The sequence below is a fragment of the Cimex lectularius genome, unplaced genomic scaffold (assembly GCF_000648675.2).
Source record: "Cimex lectularius strain Harlan isolate CLEC.00 unplaced genomic scaffold, Clec_2.1 scaffold77, whole genome shotgun sequence".
NCBI classification, from domain to species: domain Eukaryota; kingdom Metazoa; phylum Arthropoda; class Insecta; order Hemiptera; family Cimicidae; genus Cimex; species Cimex lectularius.
In genome coordinates this window covers 370,539-383,843 of record NW_019392836.1, presented here as the reverse complement: position 1 = coordinate 383,843, position 13,305 = coordinate 370,539, and the positions used below count along the sequence as shown (strand labels likewise).

The 13,305-nt window shown below is 35.2% G+C and overlaps 2 protein-coding genes across 4 annotated transcripts in view; one reads left to right on the top strand and one right to left on the bottom strand.

The window, feature by feature from the left end:
- LOC106669170 (protein vein) overlaps positions 1-6,583 on the bottom strand; it is a 130,839-nt gene extending 124,256 nt beyond the window's left edge. For all 3 annotated transcript variants that reach the window (XM_014398473.2, XM_014398477.2, XM_014398472.2), the window contains exon 1: positions 5,243-6,583. In XM_014398473.2, coding sequence (XP_014253959.1) covers positions 5,243-5,834 — 592 coding nt within the window. In that variant the 5' untranslated portion in view covers positions 5,835-6,583. The remainder of the gene's footprint in view (positions 1-5,242) is intronic.
- The window catches only part of LOC106669169 (vitamin K-dependent gamma-carboxylase), a 120,503-nt gene that overhangs the window by 47,417 nt on the left and 59,781 nt on the right, over positions 1-13,305 (top strand). The gene's annotated exons all lie outside the window — the stretch shown is intronic.

The window sequence follows — 13,305 nt, the reverse complement described above, 5'->3', positions numbered from 1 at the left end:
CAATTTTTTTTTTTTAAATCTCGGTTCTTCATTTAAGATCTCCATTCTCTGATCTCCGACAGAATCCGTCCGTTCGAAAAAGGGATCAATCCAGCGGAGAAATGCCCCGACTGGCTATAAATCATTATCAGTGTTTAATTGTATATTTTTTCCGGATTAGCCGGCAATTAGGGCAGGTTATCGAGTCGTAATCAATTTAAATTATAGAGCCCGTTCAATCGATGTGTCAGTCATTGCATAACTCACGTTGTCATGAACTTGATAAACACTCAAAACCGGGAGGATGTGACTCATAAATTTTTAATGCATGCAATTTTTGTTTTTGAAATTTTTACGGCCAAAAAGGAACGCCTGTTGCGACATCGCGAAATGATTCTAATATTTGGCTGATTTTGTAATTTCTATTTAACTATTTTTTTCAACTTGTGGATTGGTTTAATGGTCTGATTTATTTATGTATTTTTATTAATAAGGGGAAAAATTCTTCGAACCCAGGATAAGTACCACTAGCTGAACCAGGTCAGCAATTCCTTATAGAAAATTTAAAGTTGGCGATTATTATGAATTTTTCCTAACTAAGTGGAAACAGGACACCGTAGAGAAAAAACGATAAAAGCGTCAAAAAGCGATAGCAAATTTAAATAGTAAAACGTTTTTCAAATAGTATAATATACTTCTTCCTTTATCATAATTTTGATGATTTTTTTAAATCATAGAGGTTTAAATTACCGTCAAAAAACGAATTGTTATCTAATGTTGAAAAATTGGGTCGATCGTTTCATTTAAAAACGAACCTTGGACTTTTGGAATAAAGAAAAACCCCTAAAATATTGAAAGTCCGTAACACTTATCGATTTAAACTACATTAAAATAATTTACCTGAAATTTGGTCGTTACGGGTCTTTTTGGTCTACCTTCCTCGCTTGGTCTGCCCGACGCGTTTCGGTTTTTTCACCAAAGAATGATCAGTAACGACCAAATTTCAGTTTCATCAGCTAGCAATCTCATAGAAATATTTTACATGAACGTTTAACAGCGTACAGTGAACAAAAGTCCGCGTTAAGTTCGCACTAATAAATACATTCACGGTCCAGATCATATATGCATTATAATACTCGTTTCTCGTTGTTGATATTAATTATATATGTTTGAAAAAAATAAAATAACCTATTTGAATTTTATTTTCGACCTGTTTTATTAGGTCCACCGTACACTACCGACTTTTATTCGGCCTATCGTTAAGTTGGCTGCTTATTCAGCATTATGTCATGTTTGAAGGCACTTTGCGGACTAACCATTTGACGTGCAATTAGCTTTTTGTTTTGTTTTAAAGAAATTTATTTACAATAAAAGTAAATAAGTAAAAAGAACCCCGTATACCTTTGTTAGAATATTAATATGTAGGCAAAATGTAAAAAAAAGATACTAGTATCATGGTTTTAAAAAGCCCATTTCCTTCTTCTTACATAGCCTGGAATTACATATAAAGACTTAGTACAAAGCTTCCCGGTATTTATAACTTTAATTTACCCTTTTGAACAAACTGTGCTTTGCTGCTAGTATACGAAAGTAGGAGAATGGCTCTGAATAAACACCCTCTTTCTAGCGAATAAATACATTCATTATTGTTTTTATTATCAGGTAAACTAAAAAGTTCTTCTAAATAATCTATGTGTATTCTTATCGTGAAATAAGTAGAAAAATCTAAGTTTCGTCGTATTGCGGACATTCACCGTCATGATAATAAAAAAAGATATATAAAATTTTTAAGAGTGATTTGTTTAATTTTAATTTTTTGGTTTATGTTAGATGAATGTTCGTTTAAAAAAACCACATGGAAATATTTTCCAACATAAACCAAAAAATTTAATAACATATTATTAACTATTCAGAAATAGTGAGATGCGTTCTGGTATGATGTAGGTTTCAGAAAAACATTTTCTTTATCGTGCCAACGTTTCGATCTTTATTGAGACCATCTTCAGGGCTCTATAAAGATCGAAACGTTGGCACGATAAAGAAAATGTTTTTCTGAAACCTACATCACACCAGACCGCATCTCACGATTTCTGAATAATTATCGATTAACGGTCACTAATCTCCACACATATTATTAACATTTTTACTCTTTCTAATTGTACTGCGTACGTTACAACAAAACAGATTATTTACGTAAAAAAATATCCTTTAAGGATTTAAGGACAAAAGGACCTGCGGTTCGTTCCTGTTTACGCTGGTTGACTCTGATTTCCATTTGCGTGATATGGTCGTTCCCGTATTTTTTTATTTTTTATTTATTACCAACTCGTCGATTTGAAATATTTATCATTTTACAAAATAAATAAATGGATCGTCTATATACCTACATAAGGATTTTTTTGAATACACGTTGAAACAACACACTTGGATGTGGAAAATGTTTCAACATTTATGATTTTTCATTGAAGATCCAGTACCCATAAAAGTAAAAATATTGTGCATTATTTGTAAATAATTGTTTAAATCTGATTTGTAACAACGATTAAATAAAATTAAATAAAACATTCTATTTAGTTAATCCTTAGATAACCATGAAAATATAATTTTTGCGTGAAAAGTAATCTTTATAAATTATAACCTTGTAAAATAATTTTTATGAACGATTAAAAATAAAACTACTAACTAAATAAATAAAAAAATAAAAGTTTTCGAGTAATAGTACAAACATAAACAAGTGTAATGTATACTAAGTAATAAATAAGATAATTATTTAATTACTGTTAGATATTTAAACAAAATACCTCACATGAATAATAAAAACATATATCTATTAGAAATTTGTAAAAACTTTCTCTAACGCCAAAAATTTATATATTCGATTTCGCATTATTTATAAGTAATTGTTTAAATTTCATTTGTAACAACGATTAAATAAAATAAAACATTCTATTTAATTAATTCTTAGATAACCATGAAAAAAGTAATTTTTGCGTGAAAAGTAATCTTTATAAATTATAACCTTGTAAAATAATTTTTATGAACGATTAAAAATAAAATACTAACTAAATAAACAAAAAAATAAAATTTTCCAAGTAATAAAGTAAATAAAAACATAAACAAGTATAATATAATATAACAAGTATAATGTATACTAAGTTTCGAAGAAGTAGTACTAAGTAAGATAATTATTTAATTACTGTTGGATATTTACACAAAATACCTCACATGAGTAATAAAACCTATATATCTTTCAGAAAATTTGTAAAACTTTCTCTAAGGCCTTAACGTTTTGACCAATTTCACGCCAAAAGAGAGAAATTCATATTTGGCCAATTTCGTTTTGCTTAATGTTGCAATAAATAGTCCAAAAAAGACAATTGTCGTTTTTCTTGCACAATTTGTTTAGTTGGCTGATAAAAGTAAAACAAAACGTACCAAATACGGCAAATGATTATAATTTTTTTTAACGCACTTTGTTCTTTTTAGTTTATTCTATGCCATACAGTTCTGAAAGGGTAATTCTTTTCTTAGTTATTATTATTTTTTTATACAGTAGATATTTTTCTTGGCAGAAGTATCAATTTTATATTGATAATCCAAGGAAACCCTACCTTACTGTTTTCTGGATTAGTCATTCACAATACATCGATTATCACTCTTTTATTTTATATTTACAGCCACGCATTAGTTCAGAAGAGGGCAGAATTTTCTTTTGACTCCGGGGCTCAAACTCTGTTAATTAATAACAATTAGTTAATTTACTAATTGACGGTTATCGTAGGTCTAAGTCGTTCCATTGACAGCGGTCTTAACTAGGGGGCTCCGACTAAAGGGGAATATAATAATTTCATCCTTGAGGTGACAACGGTTATTATAAAATAGTCTCCGTTTTTCGTACACCTACGTCGTCTCTGCCTTCACGTTTTTGAAGGTCGTCGTCCGTGCAAAACGTGAAATTCTTTGATCGTCAGTTCATTTTTTCTATATATTCAAATGTTTCACAATATAAGTAATAATAGGCCTCGCGAGGAATTTCGATGATAAAAGAAACATAACAATAATAAAATTCCAAGGTACTTGACTTTATGAAGATTAATGACCACACGATTGATATGATATCGTCAATTTCATTGGAATGCGGAATGTGAAAAAATTTCTTGTTTTTCGAATTTTATTTAACCTTACATATAAGTAACAAATACTTATTCAAACTTTTACCAATTTTTTTTTAATTTCACGAATTCTGGATCTTTATGGTCTCGAAGAAAAAAACAAATTCAGTTGTTACTGCCCAGCTTTCAACTTATTTTAAGGACATCATCAGGGCAAAACAATCTTAAATATGTCTACACAGTAGATATTTAAGTTTTTTACAGGCGGTCTCAATCTTCTTGAAGACCGCGGTCCGACCGACTGAGTCGGTCTGCCAGAAAATTTGAGGTCGCCTGTAAAATATATATATGTATGTCGTCCATTTGTAGACATATCAAGACCGTACCTTGATCCAATGCTCGTGATTAAAAAAGAGGTCGATACTTCCAATACTGAATTTCTTTTTTACCCGTGCTTATTTTAACGTTTAGTCTCATTATGATGAAGATAACCATTGATCACTCTTCTAGGTCTAGCGTCTCTCTTCGCGAATTTCAAAGAACTAATAGTCAATTTTGACTTCTTTGCAACTCTATTGAAAGGATCGAAGGATTTAAATTTTTAAAAAAATTTTCTAACAAAATAAGTGTCACAGAAGATTGATCAAGGTGAATGTCACGATCGCGTATACACTGAGAGAGAAAATTATATCCTTTTTACTCAGTTAGAGAACTCAGTTCACTTAGTAATTTTGCACGTGGGATAAGTCAAAAATCGCTTAAAATTGTAAATACATTATTGAGATTTTTTTAAAAATCCAGTTAGAGATGTACTGGATAATTTTGTTAGAGAAAGAATATTCAATTTTCATTTCATTCAGTCTATTGAAAAGAACGAACTATTTTATACTTATTAACTTTCGTCAGAATCTGCTCATAAGTAATGCTTTCTAACATGAGTTTCTGAGAAAATTGCCCGAAGTGAAGATCATGACCGCAAAGTTTAAACGACAGTAAATTTATATCCATTTTGTTACAAATTTACTGTTTATTTGTAACAAAGTTGAAAAATTGAACTCAGGATAAAGATGTTCAAGGAATAATTGTGCAACGTTAGATCAGTCAGAAATCACAAGCAAACAGAAATTTCGAAAAAGAAAGTTTGTACTTACGACAATTTTTGCAGAGGACATCTTTCACGGCCTGAAGGTTTTTACGGCTCCTGAACACTGGTTCACCGAGTGTAGTAAAGTTATGAGGTCCGACACCGTTCACGAACACAATGTACTTGCCGCCTCTCTTGATATTAGTTCTGACCACATCACCGGGCCTCCTGGTGAAGTTGTAGGACTGGCGACAGGGGCCCTGCGTGTCGAGGCCTTTCCTGTCACGGAACAGGAGTCTGACGGGTGAGCCTCGTTTGAGAGGAGAACTGCTTTTGTCCTTGTGTATCCTCTGGACGACGAAGGTGACCCCGTAGAGGCCTCCGGGCTCCCGGGCGACGTTTCTGGACCTGGCCTTCCCTTCGAAGACGGTCCCGGCCATGACGGCCCGGGCGGACACGGCGTTGGTCGCGTCGCCGACGTGGGCGCACGGGGAAAGGGACGAGCCGGAACGGAAACCGCTCCCGGAGGCGAGCCGGGAGAACCCCGCGGTCCGGACGGTCCTAGACGGGGTAACGCCGCCGAATGCGGCTAAGAAGGAAGACGCGAGCGTGAGGAGAAACACCGGCCTCCACGCGACTCTCCCTATACAGACCCTCATATCACTCAGCCGGATCGAGTCAGCAAGGCTGCCAGCAGACACCCGCCAAGGGAGACCATAACGACAAATCCCAAACGACTCGGATCCACCGACAAATACTCTCCTATCCGGGCGAAAGGGATTGAGCGCCGGATAAGCGCATCTCTCGGGCAAACAATCGTCCGACGATAGTCTATTTTTACCGGCCGGAGAACGGGGGAGGTCGTCTGTTCTCTTTTTTCCTTTTACTTTCCAGAAAAGCGTTTCCGGCTATTTTTAGCGAGAGGACGAACGCGAGGACTCTTTACTCGCGTCTTCGAACGGCGGTACCGACGGTGGCCGCTCTATTTCTGGAAAAGGCAAGACGACAGACGAGGAGGGAAGAGAAAAAGAGATAGAGAGAAAAAAGCCCGATTCTCCCTGCTGAGATTTTATCCGAGGGTAGAGTCGATCCCGCGCTCAAAAAGGGGTTGTGAAAGTTAGTCCGGGTGTTGGAAAGGGGGTGGACTCGGCGGCAGTTCCGACGGAGGATCAGGCCAGGGGCCGTCACGACAAGACATGTCAGGAAAGGGTGCTCGCACAACACTCAACACTCACTGCTCATCACATACACGACTAGAGCCTCCTCATCACTACTACAGCTCGCTATCCTCCCCTTCCTGAAGACAAACTGATCTTTTGTTTTTCGCACTCTAGAGTGTGAGGCGCTACCTAGCGGTCCCACTTCACAACTGGGTAGCTGCGGCCCGTGTGGTGGGGCACTGCTACCGCTTCTACCCCTACCCGAACTCCCACCGCCCGACCAACCACCACTGGCCGATTTCAGCCCCCACCCGACCGCACATCAACTTACACTTACTTAAATTTATCGTCCTATGCTACATGAATCAAGTCCGACAGCTTTTCCCTCGCTACCCTTCGCCCGTCGTCCACTGGACTTACGCTGCCCGTGTCTTAAGATATACCACAAACCACGGTGGCGCGGGCGGCCTCCCTCTCCGACGCACAACCCCCTCGCTTACTGAACAAATTTTTAAAAATTAATAATTATTTCAAAAATACATCGACATGAAAACTAAAACTATAGTAGTCCTGTCTAAAATATTTCTTTAAAATCTATTTTTTTTGCGTTTATTCGGCTAGTTTCCAGTTAGAAAGCGTATTGTTTTACTTTTTTTGTGTAAAATATGAACTATAAAATAATATTAAAAAAAAATAAAGTCAGTATGGAGAAAAGAACAATTTTAAAATAAACAAAACTAAATTGAAACTAATTTCATTCTTGTCATATTATTTTATTGTTGATTATAAAAGATCGTATTGAAGACAAAATAACGACAATATTATATATATATTTCAATATATTTATATTATTTATTACATATTTATTATTTATGATAATATATTTTTTAAGTTATACATTATTGTTTAGGTAAATTCAAAAAGCTCTTAGTTTCATCAGATTTTCTTTATTTGTGGAAGACGTCTTTCACTCACCTTGTGAGCATCATCAGCCTTCGTTAAAACAAAACAGATTTTTTTTCAGTTTCAATGTTGACAGTTTGAAAAGAGCAGTTTGTTTTTTATTTTGTTTTGTTTTAACGAAGACTGATTACGCTCACAAGGTAAGCGAAATGCGTCTTCCGTAAATAAAGAAAATCTTCTGGAACTAAAAGCTTTTTGAATTTACCTAAACAATAATACATAATGAGGTTCCATCGCAAAGGGGTACAAACTTTAAAAAAAAAAATTTAAAGGTCACATTATCTAAAATTGTCGGGAATGACACGATATTTTAAATTGTCAAAATTCAGCGATCAAGCCTTGAAATGGATTTGTATCTACTTAGGGAGTTATTAGAGCGAATTTAACACTTGAAATTTCATTTGGGTTTAAGTTAATTTTTGGCCCTGAAGGTTTTTTCGATTCCCTTGCAAGATGTCAGAGGTGTTTATCTTTTTATATCCAAGATTTTTAAGCTTTAATAGTGGTTCAACTAGACCAATATGGACATCTCACCGAAAGAAGACCAAGGAAAAGTCCTTTATGAGGCGCACAAGTATCTATAAGGCACATATTAGCAGAATGCGAGGAATTAGCGTCGCAAAGGATGAGGCGTATGTCCTCCCTGCAGATTTGCTTCTAAGGCCCAGTAGTGGTTATAACAAAATACTGTTTCGATACCTGAAGCAGATAATGTATACAATGGCATATAGAGAGCCCTTTTTAGCCCTTAGCCTAGGTTGAAATAATACGATTGAGTGAATGCATGTATTAGCGTAAACGTTGAAGTATGTTTGTTATGGGATATGGAGTACCCACAAACACACCAACGTAGTCTAGGCTATTTTAGTTTTATACATATTTGTAGTGTGATAGGTGGTAGTTACTTGCGTAAAAATCGTGGTGACCACTCTATTGTGTGAATGTATTTATTTGCGTGAGTGGTGGACACGGTCTGTGAGGAATAACGAGTACCCAGATATCGGTCGAACCAATTAGGTTAATTTAAGTTTTTTTTAAATTAGGTTTGCAATAAAAAAAATTATGATGCCGAGCTCTTAGTCTTATGACGCACTAGACAAAAACAACAAAACACAAAAGTTAAAAACTTAATTGTTGGAGGATCTTTCCCCGTCCGAAGAATAGTGGCAAAGGAAGTAAAAATAAGAAGTTTGAGTACAAATATCAAAAAGTACTTTAATTTAAAAAAATGAATGGCGGCTTTGCCACCAATAAAATTAAAAAAAAAAGCTCAATGACATTACAAAGATAATACTTATGCGAAGCCGCAAAACTGAAGATTGATAGCGGTGAATCCAAGTTTATATCCTCAAACTAGTCAAAGTCCTCAAATTTCGATCACAAATTACTAATTATTTAATACGACTATTTAATTAATCATTAATTACATTGCTTGAATAAAATATTGTTTCCGTAATCTTTCATGTTCTGATATTGATCGGTACCCAGTGATTCGTATTGAAACTAGCAAAAATTTGAAAATACATATAATTTCTGTTTACTTGAATTGTTCGTCAGAAGACCTGGATTTTTCTAAACTTACCCAAATTTTATTCGATTAATGATATAATTAATTAATTAATAATATAATTTTTATAAGAAAATTGCCGACTCTCAGTCCCTTGCTGAAGAGCTTGTTTTGAATAATTTTAATTGTACCTTCCTCAGATCTTGAAAGGACTTACTACAAATAGCATGGGGTCTAGGTTTCTCGAATTATGTGATGATAATGGTATTGTAGTTTTGAACCATCGCTGCAGAGGGTACATAAATCGGGCGCTTACATATATTTGAGTCTGTGAGCAATCCAGAGCTGAATGTTGAGAAATCCAGTCAGTCCTCCTCAGATTTTCTTCATATTAAAAGTTTTCTTAAAGCTCTAATGTTCCTACAATACTCAACTTGATGTGCCCCTTACAAATTCAAGGAAAACCAGTAAAAATTGCTTAATATAGAAACGCATAATATCACAACAACGCATCAAAATTAAAAACGGAAATGCTTAAGGGGAAAAAAATACAGCGAGAATAGGCGGGCCCAAAAAGAAGAGAAAGCGATCAGACTAATCCAAATGGACCGGCCCACTCAACAAACCCTTGATCATGAAGAACCTTGGGCTAGTTGGAATGTTTTCGAATAACAACTCGTTGCATCGCACAAATTTATTCGTACAGACTTACCCAAGTGCAAATAACAGAATGAACAAGAAAGTTTGCCTTTAATATTATATTTTATTTTCTAAAGCATTTTTTGATTTTGAGTGAATGATCATTAATTATAGGACAGTAATTGCAACAGAAAAATATAACTGAATTTTTGAAGAAATGAAAGTTATTGGAGGAAACGAGTTTATGAAAAGCAATCTCTTCTGGTATGCCTCTGTTTATATTTTTTTCCACCGATAAAAGGATAAAAAGCACATTCTTGTAAAGTTGGAAATCTTGGAAATTTTTTTTCCTCATTTGAAAAGGAACATTCATAAATGCTAAACCTGCAACACACTCCATACGTGCTGGGCCTGCGTTGTACAATAGAGTTCCAGTTCTAACTATTAGGACCTACCTGTTGGCAGAATGGAATGGTTCAATCCCGCCCCGGAGAATATCTAGTATTCTGGGGGTGGATGTGAACAGGATCTATGTTTGTGGTGATGTATATGTATTACATATAGCCATTTGAGCGTCTCGATCTGGGTATTTACTCTCTCCTTGCATACTGTGTTTCATTTTTCGTCGCAACAGCAAAAAATACCTGTTGTGGTGATTATTGAAACGGCCAGGCAATGTGACGAGGTGTTTCATTTTTCGTCGCAAAAGGAAAAAATACCTGTCGCGTTGATTATTGAAACGGCCAAGCAATGTGACGAGGTGTTTCATTTTTCGTCGCAAAAGGAAAAAATACCTGTCGCGTTGATTATTGAAACGGCCAGGCAATGTGACGAGATGTTTCATTTTTCGTCACAACAGCAAAAAATACCTATCGCGTTGATTATTGAAACGGCCAGGCAATGTGACGAGGTGTTTCATTTTTCAGCGTAACAATTTGAAATTATTTACTCAAATTCCAATAAGATTGTCCCAGGGAAGAGCCATGATAATATGTGTTTTGTTTAAACAGAATCGTCTGAAACGTCTCAAACGTCTGAGTTGTTGTTACTTTTATTTCAGCGGAACCTACAGACAAAAAAAAATTGACAATACCACAGTTTTTGAATTATTGTTCAAGGGAATGTAGGTGTCTGTAGGGTCCGCTGAGGGTCGTTGTTGGGAAGGGAAACCTCAGACACCCTGAGGGACGCCTGACTCTGGCTTGTTCAAAATGTCCCTCCTGGTAACTGAAGATGAAAAGTTCTTTCAGCCATAGTAGTACTGGAAAAACGACCCATCGTTGACAGCTGAAAAATACATACCAAGAAGTTGGTGCTTTATATTGGGAGCTTTTTGTAACCGAACAAGCCGTTATTTGTAGTGAATAAAAAGTGAGCAATTGGCCAAAAACGGCATCGGTTCCAATTTTCCACCAGGAGAGCAAGATGTGCTACCCCACCCCATTCTGATTAGGACTTACTTGGGGCCCTATAAAGCAGTATTAATGAGAAAACCTTTTCCTCTCTTGAGTACCAATAAAAGCCCAACGATTTGATTGTTAAAAAATCTGGGAAGTTCTGGGATAAGGGAATTACAAAATTAAATTGAAGATAGCAACAAGTAGTGTTAAATTAAATTTTTTAACAAATAACTGAAATTTTTATTGAATATATTCAAGATAGCTATGGAATTGAGCCGAGCTTTACTTAATTGCTTCAATGGAAATTAATTTGAACTTTTTTAAAAAATTATTATGATTTCATCGCCAAACAAAATTTCGAACACAGGAAAAATCAATTGACCCAAATTCACACAATATCAGTAACTTCTTTGTCCTTGGCCTAGCAATTAAAGAATTCGATATCGGTGAATTGTTTTATGAATGAATCACTTGAACTTTTTTATTTAATCTTTGACAAATTCAGATCGTCAATTGTAAAAAGCAATTATGATATCAGCCTTATTTAAAACCGTTTACATTCCGGGGAAATCCGTCGTCGAGTGTATTGCAATTAATTGATAACCTATTTGAAATTTATTACTGAGAATTATATGAGAAACACTATATTTTTACGAAGATAGGGATCGCTTCTGGTCATGTGAGCGATTGATAAGAACTTTAATGAAAGTGAGTGATAGATAGATAGATAGATAGTTAGTTAGAGAGAGAGAGAGAGAGAGAGAGAGAGAGAGAGAGAGAGAGAGAGAGAGAGAGAGAGAGAGAGAGTCGTAATTACTTAAAAAACTACTTCAAAATTATTAATGAAATTATATTACTTGCATAATATATTACTATTTATTTTACACTACTAATCTGTTTCGAACATAAGGGCGATTGATAAGAAAATTTATATCGAGGAAAGTTCAATAAGAACACACAGGGTAAAAAAAATCTATTATGAACATCAGTGAAGTTCTCTTTATACGACAAATATGACGAGATTTGCGCGTTTCGCATAACATTTTTAACTACAGTTGACAGAAATTTCCAAGGAAATCCAATTTTCCAAATTGTTCAAAAACATCGATGTGAAAAAATTGAATCATAATATCGATCGAATCAGTAAATCAATGGTACAAAAATCAATGGGGAAAAATTCTATCAGATAGATTGTACAAACATCAATTTGCAAAAATCGGTCTAAAAGGTCGAGATATAAGCATCGATATGGAAAAATCGATTTGTAAAATCAATGTTACAAACATTGTTGTATAAAAATTGAATGATTTATTTATTTTACGAGGGTTCGCAACAGCAGAAGTGCCCCGTGTTTTTGAAAAAAAGGCCATTTGTAAGTATGTCGGGTTCAAATGCAGGGCCGCTGGATTCGAACCCGGGACCTTTACCTTACAATGATGAGCGCCGTGTCAACGCCTAAATCGTTGCGGCCACCAACGCCCCCATGAAATTGAATGATAAAATAGATGTAAAATATATTTGAAAAACAAACTAAAAAAGTTTGAACCTAAATTGCTTTCTTTTTGTTCTACAATTTTCTTAGTCTTTGTGGTATTTTAAGTCTTAAAAACAATTAGAACACAAATTGTTCGGTTAGCAGAAAGCTCCGAAGGTAGGTGCGTTTGTAATTTTGTTAATAAAATCAGACCGCATGTCACGATTTCTGAATAATTATCGATTAACGGTCACTAATCACCACACATTTGTTAATAAACTTGAAGAAAAAGGATTTAGCGTGAAAATTTAATTTTAAGAACAAACCTAGTGTGAAACGATCCACATGAATTCAGTAGTAAAGGGAAAAATTAAAAAGCCGTCCCCAAAAGTCTTTCAATAATATGTTAATTGGGATTGAAGAGGTATGCTGCTTCCGTGCTGGCCGACAGCTGCCCCAGGAATCTAAAATATGATAATTATTTCCCCCGAGGTGCTATTAAGTCATTAACCGCACTAGGTATCACATGTTAAACAATTTTCAAAGAAGAAACCTAACGAAATTAGGGCAGTTACTTGATAATAGGCGGATTTATATCATGTGAGTGCCCCCAGGCCGAGTCCACAATCCATTATGTCGGCTATGGCTTTCAACCACTGGTGCAATGAACCCATGATGAGCGATTTTGCCAATGAAGTCCCAAAATCAGAATGTTGAAGAATACATAATAAAATCTCCCCGACATTTCGAAAGTGGATTAATTTACCGTTTACTAGGAGACATCAGACAGAAGAAGGAGAGCGAGAAGGAGTGAAGGGCTGAGCGTAAGAGGGTGATGGTGAAGAAAAGAAAGAGAAAGTGAAGGAGAGAGAAGTTCAGAGAAAGAGAGAAAGAGAGAGAGAGAGAGAGAGAGAGAGAGAGAGAGAGAATGTATGAATGAATGTAGTTTTATTTAAAAATGCAGATTTAGGACGCCAACGACTATCT